At 45.9% G+C, this 24,766-nt stretch overlaps 1 protein-coding gene across 1 annotated transcript in view; it reads left to right on the forward strand.

Annotated features, from left to right (window-relative positions):
* The first annotated feature begins 3,103 nt into the window (after nucleotides 1-3,103).
* The window catches only part of LOC115205296 (cytohesin-3), a 63,315-nt gene continuing 41,652 nt past the window's right edge, over nucleotides 3,104-24,766 (forward strand). The window contains exon 1 of the mRNA XM_029771110.1: nucleotides 3,104-3,500. Coding sequence (XP_029626970.1) covers nucleotides 3,482-3,500 — 19 coding nt within the window. The 5' untranslated portion in view covers nucleotides 3,104-3,481. The remainder of the gene's footprint in view (nucleotides 3,501-24,766) is intronic.

A 24,766-nucleotide genomic window follows, 5' to 3' on the forward strand; every position in this document is an offset into this window, starting at 1 on the left:
TAGATCATCACAGGGTACGCAGAATGTCCGAGTGCAGAAAAAGCAAACACCGTCTGGATGTGTATCCACTGGACCATGGTTTACATTCCCCCCCCCCCCCCCCCCCCCCCCCCCCCCCCCCCCCCCCCCCTCAGGTCTACCTGGTATCCGCCAGGAGTTGTGGGGTTATCCAGGTGGAACTTCAGGGCCCTGTTTATACCGTAGTTCTAAACACAGTGGCTCCAGTTTCAGTTGCTGTGGTGTTAAAGGTTGAAAAGAGAGTGTTGATGGACGTCAATTTAACACAAGAGCTGGAGAAAATAAACAACCACAGAAATAAGTCAAAGGTGACAAAGAGTATGTTGCTCAAAACGTTGTGTAGACTCTTCCAAAAGGGTTCTCGGCTGTTCCCATTGGATAACCCTTTTTAGTTCCAACTAAAACCCTATTTGGTTCCAGAAACCCAAAACGGTCCAACTTGGAACCAGAAAGGTTCTACCTGGAATCAACAACGGTTCTTCAAAGGGTTCTCCTATGGGGACAGCTGAAGAACCCTTTTAGGTTCTAGATAGCACCTGTTTTCAAAGAGCGTATATATCAGTTGAATTAAGGATGACTTACTGGACCAGCAAACAGAGAGGTATTAGAGTTTATCATTTGCCATGTGAACCAACAAGTACTCCATCCCAACCAGACTACACTGGATCATTCTGGATCATTCTGGATTGAGCTAGTTCTGGTTCTGGTTTTAGTTGTCATAATATCCCAGTAGTGTCATGCTGATGTAATGTTTAGACTGCAGAGGACTTCTAGGACCACTCAAAGTGGAAGGGTAGAGTCTGTGATGTGAGGAATATTCACACACAATTGCATGTATTCCTTTGTGTTTCACATGTTGTTCAAACATAAACTACAGTATGTAGACTATAGGAAAATCAGTTGGATGCTTCACACTCCATACGTTTCAGTTTATAGAGATAGCCTACATAGGGGTTTGTCTTCGCAATTGTCTCTCTGTATAAGAAGAAGCATTAAATTCTGGAACATTTTTGTAAGACACATCAATGAATAAACAAATGAAAGAATGAATGAATGCATTAAAACATCTGTTCATTCTTGACCCCTGGAGTAATGTGTACAGGAAGAGAGACCCCCTTCTTTCTCTGAAGAGGCAGGAATGCCATAATTGAAACCGTGTGTGTTGTAGAAACACAGCCGCAGAGAGAGAGAGAGAGTGTGTGTGTGTGTGTGTGTGTGTGTGTGTATGTGTGTGTGTGTGCCTTTTCCCTGCTATTGGCCTACACACTGGCTGGTTCCCACTGCTTGTGTGAGTGTTTGTTCTGGGCTTGGAATCAGATACCAATTCACTACCCAGTACCATTCCCTGTCTCATAGAGGCATCCTTATGTTCTGTATTTTTATTACTGGACCGAGCAGAGGTCCTGCAGTATAGCCTACATCGGAGAAGATAATATGATATAATAGTCTAGTTTCTAACATTGTCAGCACACACACACACACACACACACACACATACACCACAGAAAATAAAATTCCACCAATTCACCATGCTCTGCTTCAATAACAACAGCATGCTAACCAATTCACCATGCTCTGCTTCAATAACAACAGCATGCTAACCAATTCACCATGCTCTGGTTCAATAACTACAGCATGCTAACCAATTCACCATGCTCTGGTTCAATAACAACAGCATGCTAACCAATTCACCATGCTCTGGTTCAATAACAACAGCATGCTAACCAATTCACCATGCTCTGGTTCAATAACAACAGCATGCTAACCAATTCACCATGCTCTGGTTCAATAACAACAGCATGCTAACCAATTCACCATGCTCTGGTTCAATAACTACAGCATGCTAACCAATTCACCATGCTCTGGTTCAATAACAACAGCATGCTAACCAATTCACCATGCTCTGGTTCAATAACAACAGCATGCTAACCAATTCACCATGCTCTGGTTCAATAACAACAGCATGCTAACCAATTCACCATGCTCTGCTTCAATAACTACAGCATGCTAACCAATTCACCATGCTCTGGTTCAATAACTACAGCATGCTAACCAATTCACCATGCTCTGGTTCAATAACAACAGCATGCTAACCAATTCACCATGCTCTGGTTCAATAACAACAGCATGCTAACCAATTCACCATGCTCTGGTTCAACAACAACAGCATGCTAACCAATTCACCATGCTCTGGTTAAATAACAACAGCATGCTAACCAATTCACCATGCTCTGGTTCAATAACAACAGCATGCTAACCAATTCACCATGCTCTGGTTCAATAACAACAGCATGCTAACCAATTCACCATGCTCTGGTTCAATAACAACAGCATGCTAACCAATTCACCATGCTCTGGTTCAATAACAACAGCATGCTAACCAATTCACCATGCTCTGCTTCAATAACAACAGCATGCTAACCAATTCACCATGCTCTGGTTCAATAACAACAGCATGCTAACCAATTCACCATGCTCTGGTTCAATAACAACAGCATGCTAACCAATTCACCATGCTCTGCTTCAATAACAACAGCATGCTAACCAATTCACCATGCTCTGGTTCAATAACAACAGCATGCTAACCAATTCACCATGCTCTGCTTCAATAACTACAGCATGCTAATCAATGACAGAAACTGACTAAGATTATGCATATGGCCTATTTTCTGTAGCACAGAAAATATTCAAATCATGCCTGTGTGCTGTGCTTTGTTGAATACTTTGCTTGAATCCGCCACCTACGTAAAACTACTGGTCCCGCCTGGTGGAAAATGGAGAAAGAGAGAAAAACTAAGAAAACACAGTTTCCTGATTGGACATCTGGGCCCCAAACAGGACCCCCCCCCACACACACACACATACACATACACCACACACACACACGCACACACAAAATGAGCATATTTTCTTTGTCAATGAAAGAAACCAGATGCAGTGACCATAGGACGGCGGCAACATTGAGAAATTTGATTGAGTAATTCCCTCACAGATTACAATACAGTACAGCCTGTGAACAGTACAGTCACATGAGGGCAGGTTTGTAGTCGTTGCTCCACAGGGCGGGACAGATAACGATGACGTACAGTGAAAGCTGCCTGTCTGTCTAGTGGAGAAGCGGAGTCGTGGAGCTCGGATGGGATAGCCTACTCTCCCGATGCTAGTGGAGTGAAAGTGTATCTGCCGGATAATATGCAACCGATCACTCTAGAAAAAAGACGTCGCCGATTCAGTTCCATCTGAAATAGGCTACACTGATGACGGATATCCAAGCGGATTGCCTCGTGATTCAAGCATTGATGGCAAGAAAATAATATTCCCCAAAACAAGACGCGGCTTCAACCTGTCTGCAAATGCACCCTACAAATTAAAACGCGCATTTCAATAATTTACCCCATATTCATACAACAAGTTTCAGCGATCTTACCTGGTTTTTTGGACCTTTGCATTTTCCCCTTCAGCCATGGATGAAGACAATCAAGGTAACGTTACATCCCATTCACACGCATGTTTATCTTTCATGTGTCGATGTGTTGTTGTGTACACTAGGATCATTTGGGTAGGCTACAGCAGGACCCAAGGCCGGTTTAATCACAACAATCAGGTTAACACTGTATTTACATTGAGGTATTGTGATATTTCACATAATAATAATAATAATATAATCTGCCTATGTTATATGTTACAATAGATTTAAGGATGACGTTAGAAAATAAGAAAAGAAGAAAGAATACGAAAATAAATAGAAGGCATTTAGAATGTGAACCTTTATCCCGCTACATTGAGACAATTTACATGTTCACCCTCACTCGTGTATGGTATAGCGACCCAGTTATGAGCATGTTTCATGGTTCCATGAGAAGTCATCTGACACAGAACCATCAGTCATCACACAGTGGATGTGTAGCGCGCTAATGCAGGATGGAGGGATATGGATTGACCTATATTCTGCGTAAATAAGAACAAACAGGACTGTCACACTCCAGCGGATAGGCATGATGCCTGTATGAATACATCACTGTCACGAGGATGAATGCAGAACGCATACTCCCTTGGCTTATTACAGTTTTTAACAGTCACTTTGGCACAAATTTCAGAACCTTGTGGTCATTTTTCAAAACTCTTGACACAAAACACAAAACGGTCATCACTTGTAACACAGGCTGTCCAACGTTCAAAACATTGCATTGTGCATTCATATCTTTAAAGAAACCTTGCACTTGCAGAATCATTGGTTCAAATAACTTATTTATCATGAAATACCATAGGAACATTCATTTAGATCACCCACACACAAGATACCGATAGTTTCACTGTGTAGTTGTTCGTTCAATCATTAAATATTGTAGTACAAAATGTGTGACCTGATTTAGCTCATCATGGACAGTTACATTCGATCAGCGAATCAGGTGGCTGCCTGCAACGCAATATATAGAGTATATAGAGTAGAGCGCTTTAGATGTTGTTCAACCAAACATTAGAACGGGCAAGATGCGTAATCTAAGCAACTTTGACCGTGGTAGGATTGTTGATGCCACACATGGTGATTCCAGCATCTCAGAAATAGCTGCCCTCCTGGGATTTTTACGCACCACAGTCTCTAGAGTTTACAGAGAATGGTGCGATAAACAAAACACATTCAGTGAGCGGCAATTCTGTGGGCAAAAACACCTTGTTAATGAGAGAGATCAGAGGAGAATGTCCAGACTCATTCAAGCTAACAGAAAGGGCACAAATGCTCAAATAACAGCTGTTTAAAACAGTGGTGTGCAGAAGGGCATCTCTAAATGTACAACACCGTGAATAATTCAGGCTGTTGTGGAGGCAAAAGGGGGTCCTATCCACTACTAGATAGGTGTACCTAATAAAGTGGCTGGTGAGTGTACAGCGATGTCGAATCTGAAAACATGGAAAAGTGGCACATGGGATCATAGAAACAGTGTCTGATAAAGAATGATGATGAAATATTACATCCATAGATAATGTAGTCCAATTGGTTCATGTTCCACGGTAATTGGTATCAATGGATCTCGTTATCCTGAAACTTTCATGATCTAAACATGGAATATTGTTTGTCAGTTTCCATAAAACTATGCATTAAGAGTAATGCAACAGTTACTTATCATTTTGATCAGTTGTATCAATTGATAGATCATTGTAATGAAATGAATAGACAGTCATCTCAGATGTAATGTGTGAACTGCATTTTGAAATGGTAATACTTTGATGTTAAGTTGTGTCATTTTGAACAGCTGATTTTAGTTCAATGAACAAATGATCTTAGCTTTATGTGTATTGTATCCAAGCAATTGGAAAAAGTGTTAGAGTTTTGAAAAATGTGCATTTTGATCATCGGTTGTGAGTTTTGTGTCTAGAGTTTTGAAAAATGACATCAAGGTTCCGAAATTAGTGCCAAAGTGATTGTAAAAAACTGTATTAAGACTTTAAGTCAGCAGGTCAGTTACACACTCATTCCAGGCAAGCACAACAGGTCGTTCCATATGTAGGGAAGGCTAATTCAAGCATTACTCTGTGATATATAAAGTTATGACGAATTGAAAAGTGCTCTCTCTGGCTCAGTTCCATGACTAGATGCTGTGTGTGTGTGTGTGTGTGTGTGTGTGTGTGTGTGTGTGTGTGTGTGTGTGTGTGTGTGTGTGTGTGTGTGTGTGTGTGTGTGTGTGTGTGTGTGTGGACATAAGCACAATCGGCTCAGTTGGCTACACATCATTTGGATCTCTCTATTTGAGCCAGAAAAGTCCAGGAAAAACTCCTGGCCCTAGTCCCAACTACAGTCCCGACCCACCTTTTGAGAAAACACTGATCTACAGCTCTTGCTAGGCCCCTTTGCTGTTTAGTCCAGAGCTATGTGATGTATGTTATTCACTGTGGCAGAGTGGAGCGAGGGAAGAGGGTACAGAGCCCTCATTGTGCTGCTATCAAAGTGCTTCCCCTCCAGTGGTGGGTGGGAGACGTCAGCAGCAGCACAGACACACACACACCACAGACAGACACGATAGACAGACATCACAGACAGACAGACATATTGTATGGTCCTGTGATGCCAACCAGAGATAATTGACAGTTAGACAGCCGAGAGAGGAAGACCGACCCCCCCCCCCCCCCATTCCATCCTATCCCTGTTCTCCCTCACGGCAGTCTTCTCTGAGAGAGAGAGAGAGAGAGAGAGAGAGAGAGAGAGAGAGAGAGAGAGAGAGAGAGAGAGAGAGAGAATAGATTGTGGTCTGGAATGATAAGAGAGGTGTCAGTGTGTTTATTTGTGTGTGATGGAGGGGATCTCTGTGTGTGTGAGTGGTGGAGGGGATGTGTGTGTGTGTGTGTCTGTTGGAGGAGATGTGTGTGTGTTGGAGGGGAAGTGTGTGTGTGTCTGTTGGAGGAGATGTGTGTGTGTCTGTTGTAGGGGATGTGTGTGTGTGTGTATATGTGTTGTAGGGGATGTGTGTGTGTGTCTGTTGTAGGGGATGTGTGTGTGTGTATATGTGTTGGAGGGGATGTTGGTGTGTTGGAGGGGATGTGGGTGTGTGTGTGTATATGTGTTGGAGGGGATGTGTGTGTGTGTGTGTGTGTATGCGCCACATATGCCAGTTCTGCAGACAGTTGATGATGAGAGAGAGAGAGAGAGACCACCGGGCTTATTGTCTAGCACGCTTGGCTTGATTTAGGACACATGAAGGACATCATCATCACCAATCATCAGTGATCTCCATACCCGAGATCTACAGTATATACACTGTATGCCTGAACAGAACCAGAGCTTACCAGGGACACTGAGGAGAGACAGCCCAGGGAGGAGGTGATTAGGCTGGGTAGCAGAGCAGGGCAGAGTGGGTGAGAGATGGTTCCTGGCTCTGCTCTATGGGATACTGTCTGTGACACGCCGGGTGTGAGGCGGTCGACAGGAGTCCTGCTGGGCCAGTGTGATTAACACACACACACACACACACACACACACACACACACACACACACACACACACACACACACACACACACACACACACACACACACACACACACACACACACACACACACACACACACAGCATGCCAGGCCAGATGGAGAGCTGCCACAGAGAGAGGGATATAGAGAGTAGGAGAATGAGAGAGCGGCCAAAGGATAATAGAGAGAACAGATAGAAATCAAGTGGTTGACAGAGAGAGGGAGGGAGTCAGAGAGCGAGAGAAAGAGAGAGGGAGGGAGGGAGGGAAGGTTGGAGACAGGCCAGAGAGGTAAGGAGGGAGGCCAGGTCAGTGCAGGGATGAGTACATATTCCTCCTTAATCAATTCTTCAGTCTATTACTGGATTTCCGTTCAATAAAACTCCTATCTGTTGTGTGATGATTAGCTAACTGTGGGTGGTAGTAGTGATGTGGTGATTAGCTAACTGTGGGTGGTAGTAGTGATGTGATGATTAGCTAACTGTGGGTGGTAGTAGTGATGTGATGATTAGCTAACTGTGGGTGGTAGTAGTGATGTGGTGATTAGCTAACTGTGGGTGGTAGTAGTGATGTGATGATTAGATAACTGTGGGTGGTAGTAGTGATGTGGTGATTAGCTAACTGTGGGTGGTAGTAGTGATGTGATGATTAGCTAACTGTGGGTGGTAGTAATGATGTGATGATTAGCTAACTGTGGGTGGTAGTAGTGATGTGATGATTAGCTAACTGTGGGTGGTAGTAGTGATGTGATGATTAGATAACTGTGGGTGGTAGTAGTGATGTGATGATTAGATAACTGTGGGTGGTAGTAGTGATGTGGTGATTAGCTAACTGTGGGTGGTAGTAGTGATGTGGTGATTAGCTAACTGTGGGCGGTAGTAGTGATGTGAGGATTAGCTAACTGTGGGTGGTAGTAGTGATGTGATGATTAGCTAACTGTGGGTGGTAGTAGTGATGTGGTGATTAGCTAACTGTGGGTGGTAGTAGTGATGTGATGATTAGATAACTGTGGGTGGTAGTAGTGATGTGGTGATTAGCTAACTGTGGGTGGTAGTAGTGATGTGGTGATTAGCTAACTGTGGGTGGTAGTAGTGATGTGGTGATTAGCTAACTGTGGGTGGTAGTAGTGATGTGAGGATTAGCTAACTGTGGGTGGTAGTAGTGATGTGGTGATTAGCTAACTGTGGGTGGTAGTAGTGATGTGGTGATTAGCTAACTGTGGGTGGTAGTAGTGATGTGATGATTAGCTAACTGTGGGTGGTAGTAGTGATGTGATGATTAGCTAACTGTGGGTGGTAGTAGTGATGTGATGATTAGCTAACTGTGGGTGGCAGTAGTGATGTGATGATTAGCTAACTGTGGGTGGTAGTAGTGATGTGGTGATTAGCTAACTGTGGGTGGTAGTAGTGATGTGATGATTAGCTAACTGTGGGTGGTAGTAGTGATGTGATGATTAGCTAACTGTGGGTGGCAGTAGTGATGTGATGATTAGCTAACTGTGGGTGGTAGTAGTGATGTGATGATTAGCTAACTGTGGGTGGTAGTAGTGATGTGATGATTAGCTAACTGTGGGTGGTAGTAGTGATGTGATGATTAGCTAACTGTGGGTGGTAGTAGTGATGTGATGATTAGCTAACTGTGGGTGGTAGTAGTGATGTGATGATTAGCTAACTGTGGGTGGTAGTAGTGATGTGCTGTACTCCTCTCCACCAGTGCTCATCCCCACCAGTGAGGCCTTATAGGAGAGAGCAGAGCACTCCTCATTCACACACACACACACACACACACACACACACACACACACACACACACACACACACACACACACACACACACACACACACACACACACACAGGCGTTATAAAACTCTGGGCAGCAGCAGAAACGAAGGTGATTGAATCCGTCTGACATGCATGACACTCCACAATACGATGCTTCTCCTCAGACACCTGCTCTGATTGGTGCCTCACTGCTGCTTTGTTGTCTTTGACATGAAGCAGAAGACTCTAATGACCAATTCTGAGCGGAACATTTGAACAGATTAAATGAACAGTGTGTTTATTAGCAGTGTCATTTCTACTAGCTTCAACTGTGGCACTTAAGAGTGTGTGTGTGTGTGTGTGTGTGTGACTGTGTGTGTGTGTGTGTGTGTGTGAGTGAGTGAGTGTGTGAGTGAGTGTGTGAGTGAGTGTGTGAGTGAGTGAGTGTGTGAGTGAGTGAGTGAGTGAGTGAGTGAGTGAGTGTGTGAGTGAGTGAGTGTGTGTGTGTGCACAGCACTGACTGGTAGAGTGAGAGACCATATGGAATGAATCAGTGTTTTTATCCCTTTAGTTACGTTCACAGCATGTCTACCGACGGACTGTGTGTCTGTGTGTGTATGTTTGGCCACAAACCGCTCTGTTTACTCAGTGCGAAAACCGACCATTTTCATTGGCTACGCTTGTGTGCCCGTGCAGTCGCGAGGTTATGCCATGCACGCTCCTGGCTAGCCGAGGCGAGACACCTTCCACCTCGGAGGCGTATCTCAATAGTCTGATATGGCTTCCTCTGCTTGTCTCCTTGTCTCCTGTCCTTCATCTGCACTGATGAAGAATTGGACATTAAGCACCAACTACACTCAGCCACAGTATTTATTTGACCTGAAGGCCTGCTATGCCCTCTACTCTGACCAACCCACATTCAGGATAGAAGTAGAGGAAGCAACGGTCCCAGACCTTCTCGTGTGCTTGCTTCTGTGGACGGCAAAATGGCTTCAGACAGAGAATGTTAAGGAGGTTGTTTGTTTACGTTTGGTCTTTGGAATAGATGGGGCGTCTCTGGACCTCCGTGTTTACCCAAGGCCCACCCTCTGTGAAGTAGCTAAGAGAAGTGCAGCTGAAAAGTTGATGGGTCACGGTTCAATGACTATATGAGCTCTCCACAATTTAGAGCAACTCACGCTTAGCTGGTCCAGCAAGAAGACGTCCCTTTACTCTGTTGCAGCACAGAGCTCACATTGTGCCGATCCACCATTTATTCAGGTGGACTGGAGTCCTTCAAAGTATGTCACAGCAAAGCGGCCTGCCAAACTGACTGGCCCTCCCAGGGCTCCACTGACCTGATCAGTGGGTCAAGAGCTTGGGACTAGAAGGTTCTCTCTACATTTTTGTCAAAATTGAGTTGTTGACGTAGCCTTTTTCTGTTCAATGTTCCCTACTTATATAGTACAGTAAATACTCCAATTCACTTTGTTAAGATAAAAATTCCTGACACCAGTCAAACCAATGAGCATTCAGAACTTTAAGGCCAATTATCTCAGAATCATTGCAGATAGAACCTTATAGTTCCAACCCACTGGACACACACTGGTTAAATCAACATTGTTTCCACGTCATTTTAATGAAATGACGAGGAACCAACGTGGTATAGACGTTAAAATGACCTCTGCCCAGTGGGAAGCTCTCAATGTGTATGTATGGCATGACAACAATAGTGAGGGCACTAAAGCACATGCAGAGCTGGGACCAGCTCTAGTTTACTACTGCAGTTCTGCAGAAATAGATTGGATCCCAGCAGGCCAGTCTGGATTTAGACTACCACAACTGCATTAAAAGGAAAAAGTAGCAACCAAAAATAATATGAAGACTACATTTTATTGGTAATAGTGCCTATGTGTTCCATGTCTCTCCATCTCTCTGTCTGCTGGCTGCTGACTGTGGGCATGGTCAACACCCACTGCTGCCCCAATCAGTTACTTCTCAATCTAACCCTGAAGGGCCACCACCAGTCAGCCAGACTGGTCAATACTACGTCCTATAGCCTCTCTCTCTCCTTCTATCTGAGTTTAACAGCCATTTCCTTTCCAGTCTAAATATACTGTATATCAGTCTAAATATATATCTTATACATTGATTGGTGGGTTGTCTGGTTCTCCACCCAGGCCTCCCTGTGTGATTCAGCCCAGTGTGAGTCACCTCTGTCAGGCTGGGCTCTGTGTTGTGACTGCTGGGTGGTTGTCACCACCCTGATGCCCTGCTGGCTGTATAACAGAGACCTTGTTTGGCCTGGCTCAATATCTGATCATACAAACAGACACAGCAGAGAGGGGAGTTGATACTGTACGGTGGATGGGTTGAGTGGTTGAGTGTGTGTGCGTGTGTGTGTGCGTGTGTGTGTGTGTGTGTGTGTGTGTGTGGCCACAGAGGTTTCAAGTCAATAAGTCACCATCTTCTAATTTAAAACACACTGTTCCTATCACACACACCCTACTATAGGTCCAAACAAGCAGATGTTTCTATTGCATTTAACCTTAATTCACCCAGGTTAATGTTATTGAGATATGATCTCTTTTTTAAGAGAGACTGAATGATGTCAAGTCCACATTTTGAATGGTGGAGCGCGTGTTATATGTCTTTGATACTCCCCTATACCCCCTGCTTGAGTTGAAGTTAAGTTACAGTAAGTTGGAGTTAGTTAAGTTGGAGTTAGTTAAGTTGGAGTTAGTTAAGTTGGAGTTAGTTAAGTTGGAGTTAGTTAAGTTGGAGTTAGTTAAGTTGGAGTTAGTTAAGTTGGAGTTTTGGGATTATTGACAGACGGGCCCACATGGAAGTTGAATCACTTTCTCTCTCAGTGGATTTGATAGGGTTTGGAGGGTAGATGTAGCTGCGTAAATGCGCTCTGTGTTCTGTGTTAGGAGAGACTGGGGAAATCCTCCTGAACCTCAGCACTGTTTTCTCAATCTTAAAAAAGGGGTCTAAGAAATGTTTGTAAGTGAGTGCGGTGTGCGTGGCAGGAATCTGTGAACTGTTGAGTCCCAGCAGAAGGGTCCTAGTGTTGGAGAGAGCACGCAGAGGTTCTCAATAACAGCCATGATTCCTCTCCAGTCCATGTTCCCTCCCTGGCTGGCTGATATACAGGGCTGCGTAGTAAAAGGTTCCACATGAAGAATGGTTGAATAGATTAAAAACAGACCTAGACCAGGCCTACAATACGGAGGTTTGGGGTGTGTGAGTGTGGGTGTGGGTGGGGGGGCAGCGTGTGTGTGTGTGTGTGTGTGTGTGTGTGTGTGTGGGAGGGGGATTTTGGAAGCGTGAGGCAAATTGAGCTCTATTTTTCTCCTCTCTCTCAGAGCGTGCGAGAACTCCCAGGAGTCCTGGGTCATATGTTGAAAAGAATATTTGCGGGAAGAACAGCCCCCTCTCCAGTCTGGGCTTTGTCGGCCCTCAAGTTCAAGGTTCTGTCTGTGCCTGTGTGCGTCTGTCTATGCGTGCATTCGTGCCTGCATGTGTTACATGTTGGCTTTTGGGGAAGGGAAGGGAAGAGAAGGCCGACCAGAGTGGAGCGGAGGAAAAGGCACGGCTGGAACAGTTATGTAAGGGATCATAGATTGTAAAAGCTGCTGAAGATGCAGGAAAAAGGTGTATCCACCCTCAGTCAATACAGCCAGCCAGCATGCCAGGACATCCAGTCCCCCTCTGTCCCCAAACACACAGGATCTTATAACCTCTGCTTTCCTCAGGCTAAATGGGTCCTTCAAATGGATGGATCATTTGGGGTGGCCAGAACAGAGACTATTTATCCCCAGTATGTACTTTTATCCTTTTGACCATGGTGTTACTTTTCTAGGGATAGATTGGTGTTGGCTGGAGTGAGGAGTGTATCTTCCTGAAAATGCTTTTATCCTCTTGACCACTGTCTTGTCTTCACATCAGGTTTGATATGCACTGTTGTTTTTTGAGCTTGCAGCTTACTGGAAAGAAATGTACTTTGTGCATTTGTGATGGCAGGACACTGAATCAACAGTATAGTGCTGTACTACATAATCTGTCCATCTCAGTGCTCTCTCCTCTCCTCTCCTCTCCTCTCCTCTCCTCTCCTCTCCTCTCCTCTCCTCTCCTCTCCTCTCCTCTCCTCTCCTTTCCTCTCCTTTGCTCTATAAGAGGATGTGTACAGTAATGCTTATTCTGGACCAGCATGTCAGTAAAGTAGACCATGCTCTGTCTGTCTCTCACTCTCTGTCTGTCTCTCACTCTCTGTCTGTCTCTCGCTCTCTGTCTGTCTCTCGCTCTGTCTGTCTGTCTCTCGCTCTGTCTGTCTGTCTCTCGCTCTGTCTGTCTGTCTCTCGCACTCTCTGTCTGTCTCTCGCTCTCTCTGTCTGTCTCTCGCTCTCTCTGTCTGTCTCTCGCTCTCTCTGTCTGTCTCTCGCTCTCTCTGTCTGTCTCTCGCTCTCTCTGTCTGTCTCTCGCTCTCTCTGTCTGTCTCTCGCTCTCTGTCTCTAGCTCTCTCTGTCTCTCGCACTCTCTGTCTCTCGCTCTCTCTGTCTGTCTCTCGCACTCTCTGTCTCTCGCTCTCTCTGTCTGTCTCTCGCTCTCTCTGTCTGTCTCTCGCTCTCTCTGTCTGTCTCTCTCTGTCTGTCTCTCGCTCTCTCTGTCTGTCTGTCTCTCTGTCTGTCTCTCGCTCTCTTCATTTCTCTCTCTCTCTCTCTCTCTCTCTCTCTCTCTCTCTCCTTGTGTTCTGTGCCATGGTAGATTTGCACACACTACTTTTTCTCTGGTGTAAAATACAGCCTCATCATATAAAATGAGTGTGTTGTTTAGTTGTGAGGAGAGGGATCAGCAGGGTCTGGTGCTGCTGTGGTGTTGTAGTAGTCATACTCTTCTTATATATATATATATATTGTGTTGGTTGTGTTTGTCACAGCAAAACACCTCATAGTCAGTACCCAGCGGGGCCAGCCATATGACGAACAGGGACCCTCTGCATGACCTGCCTGTGTGTGTGTGTGGCTTTATTAGTGTACTGTATATATAGTGAGTGTTTAGGAGTATTCAGAGCAAAGTGAATGCTGCAGTTACCATGTGTATATAGTACTCAGCCAAAGTAGGTTGGTGGAGGGCTCAGCCCCAGCTGTGTGTACAGTATCTCACGGTTTCCCACTCCCATGGACCAGGATGAGATAGCAGTTCATTGTGTGTGTATGTGCTTTGATGTGTGTGTGTGTGTGTGTGTGTGTGTGTGTGTGTGTATGTGCTTTGATGTGTGTGTGTGTGTGTGTGTGTGTGTGTGTGTGTGTGTGTGTGTGTGTGTGTGTGTGTGCATTTGTGTGTGTGTGTGTGTGTTTGTGTGTCGATGGAGAGGATTACCGGCTGCTGCAAGCCCTCTCCATGCTTAAACAAATGGGGGAGATGAGGTCTGGAGGGACGGGGACAGTTAGTGGATTAAGGGTCATGGGCTGGAGCTGCTGGCTGTCACCTCCCTACATCCAACTGGAGCTGCTGGCTGTCACCTTCCTACATCCAACTGGAGCTGCTGGCTGTCACCTTCCTACATCCAACTGGAGCTGCTGGCTGTCACCTTCCTACATCCAACTGGAGCTGCTGGCTGTCACCTTCCTACATCCAACTGGAGCTGCTGGCTGTCACCTTCCTACATCCAACTGGAGCTGCTGGCTGTCACCTTCCTACATCCAACTGGAGCTGCTGGCTGTCACCTTCCTACATCCAACTGGAGCTGCTGGCTGTCACCTTCCTACATCCAACTGGAGCTGCTGGCTGTCACCTTCCTACATCCAACTGGAGCTGCTGGCTGTCACCTTCCTACATCCAACTGGAGCTGCTGGCTGTCACCTTCCTACATCCAACTGGAGCTGTTGGCTGTCACCTTCCTACATCCAACTGGAGCTGCTGGCTGTCACCTTCCTACATCCAACTGGAGCTGCTGGCTGTCACCTTCCTACATCCAACTGGAGCTGCTGGCTGTCACCTTCCTACATCCAACTGGAGCTGCTGGCTGCCACCTTCCTACATCCAATTGGAGCTGCTGGCTGTCACCTTCCTACATCCAACTGGAGCTGCTGGCTGTCACCTCCCTACATCCAACTGGAGCTGCTGGCTGTCACCTCCCTACATCCAACTGGAGCTACTGGCTGTCACCTCCCTACATCCAACTGGACCTGCTGGCTGTCACCTCCCTACATCCAACTGGAGCTGCTGGCTGTCACCTCCCTACATCCAACTGGAGCTGCTGGCTGTCACCTCCCTACATCCAACTGGAGCTGCTGGCTGTCACCTTCCTACATCCAACTGGAGCTGCTGGCTGTCACCTTCCTACATCCAACTGGAGCTGCTGGCTGTCACCTTCCTACATCCGACTGGAGCTGCTGGCTGTCACCTTCCTACATCCAACTGGAGCTGCTGGCTGTCACCTTCCTACATCCAACTGGAGCTGCTGGCTGTCACCTTCCTACATCCAACTGGAGCTGCTGGCTGTCACCTTCCTACATCCAACTGGAGCTGCTGGCTGTCACCTTCCTACATCCAACTGGAGCTGCTGGCTGTCACCTTCCTACATCCAACTGGAGCTGCTGGCTGTCACCTTCCTACATCCAACTGGAGCTGCTGGCTGTCACCTTCCTACATCCAACTGGAGCTGCTGGCTGTCACCTTCCTACATCCAATTGGAGCTGCTGGCTGTCACCTTCCTACATCCAACTGGAGCTACTGGCTGTCACCTCCCTACATCCAACTGGAGCTGCTGGCTGTCACCCCCCTAAATCCAACTGGAGCTGCTGGCTGTCACCTCCCTACATCCAACTGGAGCTGCTGGCTGTCACCTTCCTACATCCAACTGGAGCTGCTGACTGTCACCTCCCTACATCCAACTGGAGCTGCTGGCTGTCACATTCCTACATCCAACTGGAGCTGCTGGCTGTCACCTTCCTACATCTAACTGGGGATGTGGGCTGAATGGAGAGACACCAATAAACAGGATACAAACATGACAGAGATGAGAAACCATCCCTTTCTTCACAAATACAGGAAATGTACATCACTACTACATTGAGACTTTGGTCCCACTATATTTAGATGGTCTACAGATGGTCATACTATCAACACGCTATATGTTGATAAGCAAACACTTACTAAGGTTAAGGTTAGGTTTAGAATAAGGGTTAAGGTTAGGGTTAGTGGATAGTTAGTTGACATGATGTTGACAGTTATTGAACATCTACTGAACATCTACAAACCATCTCCTTGGGACTATCCAAATAAAGTGTTACCAAGACTTTCCCCATGTCAATGATGAGATGAGAAGCCTGATCCTTGATCTGATTTAACAAAGTCCCCTGACTACATATACGGCATACCAATCAGGGATCTTTCTGCCATTGTAATCCATTGAAGTCCAAACAGTGTCAGAAAAACATTTTCAGGATGGAAAAAAGATTTAAGTGATTAACTTAAATGATTAAAACCAGATATCAATTATGTAGAAAAGATAATGGACCCGTATATATTTAAATACAATAATCTTTGTGTCAAGGGGGTACTCAAGGAAGCAGGAGGGGTGAAGTCAGGCGCCGGAGACAAATGTCCGTGAACACACGTTTAATGGGCGTAATCCTCAAACAGCCAAAAACAGGCAAGGCAGGGCAGCAATACAAAAACAACAGTATGAGCCCGAAAGCAAAGTAGGGGTGCAGCACAAACTCATCAGCCTTATAAATACACAGGCAGAGGAAAAACACCTAACCCCAGCCTAACCAACCTGACGAAACGCACAAAAAACAAACCTAAACAGAAAGACTAAATAACCCCCCCACTAATGAACTAACACAACACAGGTGCAAACCTAAACTAGACCTAACAAAAGGAAAATGAACAGAGGATCGGTGGCAGCTAGTAGTAGCGCCGCCCGAACGGGGAGTGGCGCCACCTTCAGTCGACGTTGTGACACTTTGAGAACTGAAAATAATATGTAGGCAGTCAAGGAGAACTGAAAATTCCCAATACAATGAATTTATCAGTATTCATTTTGTTTTTATGTTTGAGCAAAATAACACAGGATTAGCCATAGCAAAATGCATAGAATTGCAGGAAATTTGCTTTAAAACTGTAACAATTTCTCTCAGCTCCATGGCAGAAGGTGTAGAATTGCAGGAAATGGACTTAAAAATGCTAAAAAGGATCTATGGCGCCAAGATAGGGGCCTCTAAAATGTTCTCTATAATGTTCTCTAAAATGTTCTCTATAATGTAGCAGCGCCATAAGGCCGACCGCACTCTGCCACGCCCCTGCCACTCCCCATGCCACGCCCACCACTTAAACCCCTTTTGATCCAGAAAAACGCTGCCGATGATAATCAGAGGAGTTGGCTAAAGCACATACAGATCTGGGACCAGCCTAGTCGTCTTGACAGTGGGACAATCTCAAGTACTGAAGGGGATGTACATTGCAGTGCAGTGTAGTGAATCACTGTGTGTAGCCTGTATCTGTTCTGCTGATACAATACGGAGGATCCTAATGTATTCTATTGACCTTTGAAACCTCTCCACTACATTGTGTGGGGATTTGTGAGAGGAGAGCAGAAAGAATGACTAATGTTTTTCATGGTGGGAAGCGTGAAATGAAATGTGAATGGCCTCCAAGACAGGTCGGTCAACTCAGGCTCTCTGGACTAGGTCAGCCTGACAGGCTGAAGAATGGGCCTGCAGATGTCCAAGAGAGCATTGATAACGAGACCTTTTCACAAGGACAGTAGCGGCTAGATATCAAGCTGCATCAAGACGTTGTCCTGGGGGGGAATAATACACATGCAGTCATGCACGCACACACACACACACACACACACACACACACACACACACACAGTCAAGAGTGCCTCGGGGTGTAGACAGAGCTTTACAGTGGCTCTGAGGCATGGGTCTCTTCACACACACATTTAATCTCCTGTCACCTCTGTCACTTCACATCATCTCTCTGGCTTGAATACACAAACACTATGAAACAAGCCCTCCCTCCCTGTGAGGGGTCACTAGCTACGGAAATACATTACGTGAATGAGATCCCACAATCCCACAGACATCAATGAGGATCTCCATATGTGTGTCAAAGTGATAGTCCAAATATATAGACGATGGCCAAGTTCACTAACATCATGGTGTTCTCTGAGTAGCTTTAGCAGAGCAAACTGTCATTGCTGATTTTTCACCAGAGGTTTGATGGCTAGATTAGTTATAGCTTAACATGATAGTACTGTAGAATGAGGTGGTAGACAATACCATGTGTAGCTAGACGCACTGGTGGGAGATGTCCATAAATTAAATGGTTATACTTTAGAGTTGTTTCCAAGGGTCAATATGGATAAAATGACTATTACCAACATCTGGACCTGGATGGAATGATTATATTTGTTTTCCAGAGGCTGTAAATTGTTTCCACTAGTTTTCCCACTTTCCACTTTAAAATATATTGTTCCCTTGTAATTCTAGGATTTATTCAACACGCAGGGAGAAATATTCAATAAATATGATACTTCACTTATCTGAAGACTTGACAAACTGTACAGGTGGCTGTAAATAATAAGAAGACAGTGATTATTGTCCTTCCTCTAGATAAAATACAATTTTCACTATTTAAAATCATCATCAGCATTCAATTTCTCAAGAAAGGGAGAAGCACTTGAGCCCTGTATGCCTGAAAATGTTCAAAGAGCCATAATGAGAACAGTGGCACGTTAAACCCTTGTGTTTGCAGCAACAGAACCACCATGTTGGATCATCAAGAAAGGTATTGATCTTATTTCTTGGAGTATCAAGCCTTTTTGAGCACCTTTGTCTCTTCCACTCTCCTATCTTATTGTCCCAGGAAGGAAACCAGATGGTTATTATAGATTAGTGATGGATCAATCTTTTCATTTTCAAATCATAGATACATACAGTAGATATGAACTCAGCGTTACTGAACTTCATACAGAACATCTGAGTTCCATCCAGCTGGATCTCTTCAAACAGGAAGCTTCATATTATTTCCTGTATCCTATGTTATGTTGCATGACTGCATCTTCTCAACATCTGGCTACCCCAATATTCAGCTCTATGAAGCTGGGTCACAGCTGGATGTGACATGGGTTCAGGTGGGTCGAATGCAACAGTGGGACTATATCAAAATATTGTAATTTATATCAAATTGTTAATGTGTTTTGAAGGATAATTGAGGGGTATTACTGTAGCTAGAGGGGGTTACCATTGAGGGGTATTACTGTAGCTAGAGGGGGTTACCATTGAGGGGTATTACTGTAGCTAGAGGGGGTTACCATTTTTCATTATTTCCCCAAAATACAGTGCTGTGATTTCTTATTTTTTTGCACATTTGTCACACTTAAATGTTTCAGATCATCAAACAAATTTAAGTATTACACAAAGATAACCCAAGTAAACACAACATGCAGTTTAAGTGATGATTGTATTTATTAAGGGAAAAAGGCTATCTGAACCTTCATGGCCCTATGTGAAAAAGTAATTGCCCCCTAAACCTAATAACTGGTTGTGCCACCCTCAGCAGCAACAACTGCAATCAAGCATTTGCGATAACTGGCAATGAGTCTTTCACATCGCTGTGGAGGAATTTTGGCCCACTCTTCTTTGCAGAATTGTTTTAATTCAGCCACATTGGAGGGTTTTCGAGCATGAACCGCCACAGCATCTCAATCGGATTCTAGTCCGGACTTTGACTAGGCCACTCCAAAACCTTCATTTTGTTTTTTTAAAGCCATTCAGAGGTGGACTTGCTGGTGTGTTTTGGATCTTTGTCCTGCTGCAGAACCCAAGTGCGCTTCAGCTTGAGGTCACGAACTGATGGCCGGACATTCTCCTTCAGGATTTTTTGGTAGAGAGCAGAATTCATGGTTCCATCAATCCCAGCAAGTCGTCCAGGTCCTGAAGCAGCAAAGCAGCAAAGCAGCCCCAGACCACCACACTACCACCACCATGTTTGACTATTGGTATGATGTTCTTTTTCTGAAATGCTGTGTTACTTTTGCGCCAGATGTCACGGGACGCACACCTTCCAAAAAGTTCAACTTTTGTCTCGTCAGTCCACAGAATATTTTCCCAAAAGTCTTGGGGATCATCAAGATGTTTTTTGCCAAAAGTGAGACGAGCCTTTATGTTCTTTTTGGTCAGCAGTGGTTTTCGCCTTGGAACTCTGCCATGGATGCTATTTTTGCCCAGTCTCTTTCTTATGGTTGAGTCATGAACACTGACCTTAGCTGAGGCAAGTGAGGCCTGCAGTTCTTTAGATGTTGTTGTGGGTTCTTTTGTGACCTCTTGGATGAGTTGTCGCTGCGCTCTTGGGGTAATTTTGGTAGGCCAGCCACTCCTGGGAAGGTTCATCACTGTTCCAAATTTTCTCAATTTGTGGATAATGGCTCTCACCGTGGTTCGCTGGCGTCCCAAAGCTTTAGAAATGGCGTTGTAACCCAGACTGATAGATGTCAATTACTTTGTTTCTCATCTGTTCCTGAATTTCTTTGGATCGCGGCATGATGTCTTGCTTTTTCAGATCTTTTGGCCTACTTCCCTTTGTCAGACAGGTTCTATTTAAGTGATTTCTTGATTCAACAGGTCTGGCAGTAATCAGGCCTGGGTGTGGCTAGTGAAATTGAACTCAGCTTTCCCAAAAATGTGATTAACCACAGTAAATTCATGATTTAACAAGGGGGGCAATTACTTTGTCACATAGGGCCATGAAGGTTTGGATAGCTTTTTTCCCTTAATAAATAAAATGATCACTTAAAAACTGCATTTTGTGTTTACTTGGGTTATCTTTGTGTAATATTAAAAATTGTTTGATCTGAAACATTTAAGTGTGACAAATGTGCAACAAAAATAAGAAATCAGGAAGGGGGCAAATACTTTTTCACAGCACTGTATGTAATCCATGTCATATTTATATATTGTAGGCCTATTTTGATATCTGTGTCACGATTGTCTTCGTCCTCTGACGATAGTGCGAAATCGTCATCAGAAAATGTGGACCAATATGCAGCAGGTACGTGAATGCTCATCTTGACTTTTATTTACTATAAGAATGAACATACAAAAAATAACAAAATACGAAGACGAACAAATAACAGTCTGGCAAAGCATAGGGCTTTACACAGAACAATCACCCACAAAACACAAACACAAACACACCCTCATTTATGAGACTCTCAATCAAAGGCAGATAGAAAACACCTGCCTTCAACTGAGAGTCCCAACACCAATTCACCAGACATAGAAACAGACATACTAGACTCCACATAGAAATACCTAAACCAACACCCGGAATTACTAAAACAAACACCCTTAAACAAACACACCACCCTGAACCACATAAAACAAATACCCTCTGTCACGCCCTGACCAAACTACAAAACAATTAACCTTATATACTGGCCAGGACGTGACAGTACCCCCCCCTTAAAGGTGCTACCCCAGAAGCACCTTAACAAAAAAAAAATTACCCCCAAACAATACCCAAAAGAAAATTCCCCCTTACTAAAGGGAGGGAAGGGAGGGTGGCTGCCGTCAACGACGGCACTGTGCTACACCCCCCCTCCCCAACCCACCTATATTGGAGGCGGCTCAGGTTCTGGCCGTTCCAGGCAGTCTGGGCAGTCTGGCGGTTCGGGGCAGTCTGGCGGCTCGGGGCAGTCTGGGCAGTCTGTCAGCTCGGGGCAGTCTGGGCAGTCTGTCAGCTCGGGGCAGTCTGGGCAGTCTGTCAGCTCGGGGCAGTCTGGGCAGTCTGTCAGCTCGGGGCAGTCTGGGCAGTCTGTCAGCTCGGGGCAGTCTGGGCAGTCTGTCAGCTCGGGGCAGTCTGGGCAGTCTGTCAGCTCGGGGCAGTCTGGGCAGTCTGTCAGCTCGGGGCAGTCTGGGCAGTCTGTCAGCTCGGGGCAGTCTGGGCAGTCTGTCAGCTCGGGGCAGTCTGGGCAGTCTGTCAGCTCGGGGCAGTCTGGGCAGTCTGTCAGCTCGGGGCAGTCTGGGCAGTCTGTCAGCTCGGGGCAGTCTGGGCAGTCTGTCAGCTCGGGGCAGTCTGGGCAGTCTGTCAGCTCGGGGCAGTCTGGGCAGTCTGTCAGCTCGGGGCAGTCTGGGCAGTCTGTCAGCTCGGGGCAGTCTGGGCAGTCTGTCAGCTCGGGGCAGTCTGGGCAGTCTGTCAGCTCGGGGCAGTCTGGGCAGTCTGTCAGCTCGGGGCAGTCTGGGCAGTCTGTCAGCTCGGGGCAGTCTGGGCAGTCTGTCAGCTCGGGGCAGTCTGGGCAGTCTGTCAGCTCGGGGCAGTCTGGGCAGTCTGTCAGCTCGGGGCAGTCTGGGCAGTCTGTCAGCTCGGGGCAGTCTGGGCAGACTGGCCACTCCGGCAGTTCAGGGCAGACTGGCCACTCCGGCAGTTCAGGGCAGACTGGCCACTCCGGCAGTTCAGGGCAGACTGGCCACTCCGGCAGTTCAGGGCAGACTGGCCACTCCGGCAGTTCAGGGCAGACTGGCCACTCCGGCAGTTCAGGGCAGACTGGCCACTCCGGCAGTTCAGGGCAGACTGGCCACTCCGGCAGTTCAGGGCAGACTGGCCACTCCGGCAGTTCAGGGCAGACTGGCCACTCCGGCAGTTCAGGGCAGACTGGCCACTCCGGCAGTTCAGGGCAGACTGGCCACTCCGGCAGTTCAGGGCAGACTGGCCACTCCGGCAGTTCAGGGCAGACTGGCCACTCCGGCAGTTCAGGGCAGACTGGCCACTCCGGCAGTTCAGGGCAGTCTGGCCACTCCGGCAGTTCAGGGCAGTCTGGCCACTCCGGCAGTTCAGGGCAGTCTGGCCACTCCGGCAGTTCAGGGCAGTCTGGCCACTCCGGCAGTTCAGGGCAGTCTGGCCACTCCGGCAGTTCAGGGCAGTCTGGCCACTCCGGCAGTTCAGCGCAGTCTGGCCACTCCGGCAGTTCAGCGCAGTCTGGCCACTCCGGCAGTTCAGCGCAGTCTGGCCACTCCGGCAGTTCAGCGCAACAAATAACAGTCTGTCAAAGCATAGGGCTTTACACAGAACAATCACCCACAAAACACAAACACACCCTCATTTATGAGACTCTCAATCAAAGGCAGATAGAAAACACCTGCCTTCAACTGAGAGTCCCAACACCAATTCACCAGACATAGAAACAGACATACTAGACTCCACATAGAAATACCTAAACATAAACCAACACCCGGAATTACTAAAACAAACACCCTTAAACAAACACACCACCCTGAACCACATAAAACAAATACCCTCTGTCACGCCCTGACCAAACTACAAAACAATTAACCTTATATACTGGCCAGGACGTGACAATCTGAAAATGGCAACAGTTGGATTAAATGTTTTTTTTCTTGAAATCTGTGGCCAAACATTTGTTTTTAATATCTTATAGGCAGCATAAAGATTATCAACTGATTACTGTCGACCTCACTACTGTAGCTGCATTTAAATGCCACACTAACTGCCCAATGGTACCATACTAAATCACATAGCAACCAATAGGTCTGCACTCTGCACTTTAGCTCCACCAATAGAAAATCTGCATTTCTCAACACTTCCTCATAAAGATGCTGCTAGTAACAGTTAAAATGTCTACCTCTGTAAACTTCATCACCATCTCAGTTCCAGACAAACTAGAGAAGTGAATAAAAAAACATGTTATGTGGAGGCGTACAATCTGCAAAAAGTTGTATATAATAAAGTCCAGAGAAAAAGAGGATGTCTGACTGACCTCAACCACCCACGTATTCCCTGTGATAAAGTCATCCCAGCTTGACTTTTTTCATGTTTGCTGTGATCCTGCTGTTCTCCTCTCACAGAACAACACAGAGAGCAGGCAACAGCAGCTAGAGTCCTACTTGGCAGCCAGAGTGTCTTTCTCTCTCTTATACTCCTTCTTGCTCTTTTCCAGATGCGCTGTCTGGATGGCCAGAGCCCAATATAAACAGTTCAGTCATTCAGTGCAGCCTCCCTCAGCCTCACAGGCTCTGTTCTGTTTGTCTCCTCAGGGCCTCCGTATCAGACGACTGGCCAGTGGCAGATACACTCCAGTCATTTCCTGAGTGACTCACACTGGAGGACTGTGGGGGTTCTAAAGAGGGTTCTAAGAGAGGCCCTATTAACATTTGTGTTGTTCTTTTACTTCCTTACTACTAATGCTATGACTAATAGTAGTGATAGTGTGTGGATGAGGCTTCTGAACCTCACAATAGAATAGAGGACTCTCACGTGCTGGCAGTCTGCTGTAAAGCTAACCCAATGGAGATCTAACCGTTCCAGTAGGCCTTTATATTCAGTCCACCATATTGGAATTCAGAGATTTCCGTGCATGACAACTTCCAACCGCGTGTTCCTTCGCCAACCACCAAGGAGTCGTTTACCGCGTCTCCACCCCCTACTCTAAAGTCTGACCCTAAATGACTTGATGATTGATAGTCAATTATAACCTCTGCTCGTCATTGGAGGTTCAGAGGCTTATCTCCCATTATTATCCACAGTCACTGTCCCCGGAGCTGTTTTATTGCCTCCTAAACGGCCTGATCCAGCGGTCACACTGTTCTCTGATCAGTGGTGTGTGTCCTGGGTGACTTTGTAGAGTAGACGCTGTAGTGCGTCCTATGGTAGGGTGACGTTGTAGACACTGTAGTATTTGTGTCGTAGGGTGACATGGTAGATGCTGCTGTAGACGCCGCAGGCTCCGTTAGTGAGCTGTGCCACTTTCCCCTTGCCGGCGCCAATCAGTAACCTTCACACATTGTCTGGCCTGACACACAATACAGACAAAAGACCTTGGTTGCTTTAATTACAGCCTAGGGCCAATGCTTCAATTAATATTGTCTAAATTAATTTTAAGTATTTTTTGGTTTTATGTAAGTATTCTATATTTTAAGTACTGCGATATACAGTATACAACAATATGGATGTTTTGTAGAGAACGATAGTAGAGGTCTGAACGGTGGTTCCACAGTATCCCCTCTATCCTCCTT

Source organism: Salmo trutta, chromosome 1, assembly GCF_901001165.1.
Source record: "Salmo trutta chromosome 1, fSalTru1.1, whole genome shotgun sequence".
Classification (NCBI taxonomy): Eukaryota; Metazoa; Chordata; class Actinopteri; order Salmoniformes; family Salmonidae; genus Salmo; species Salmo trutta.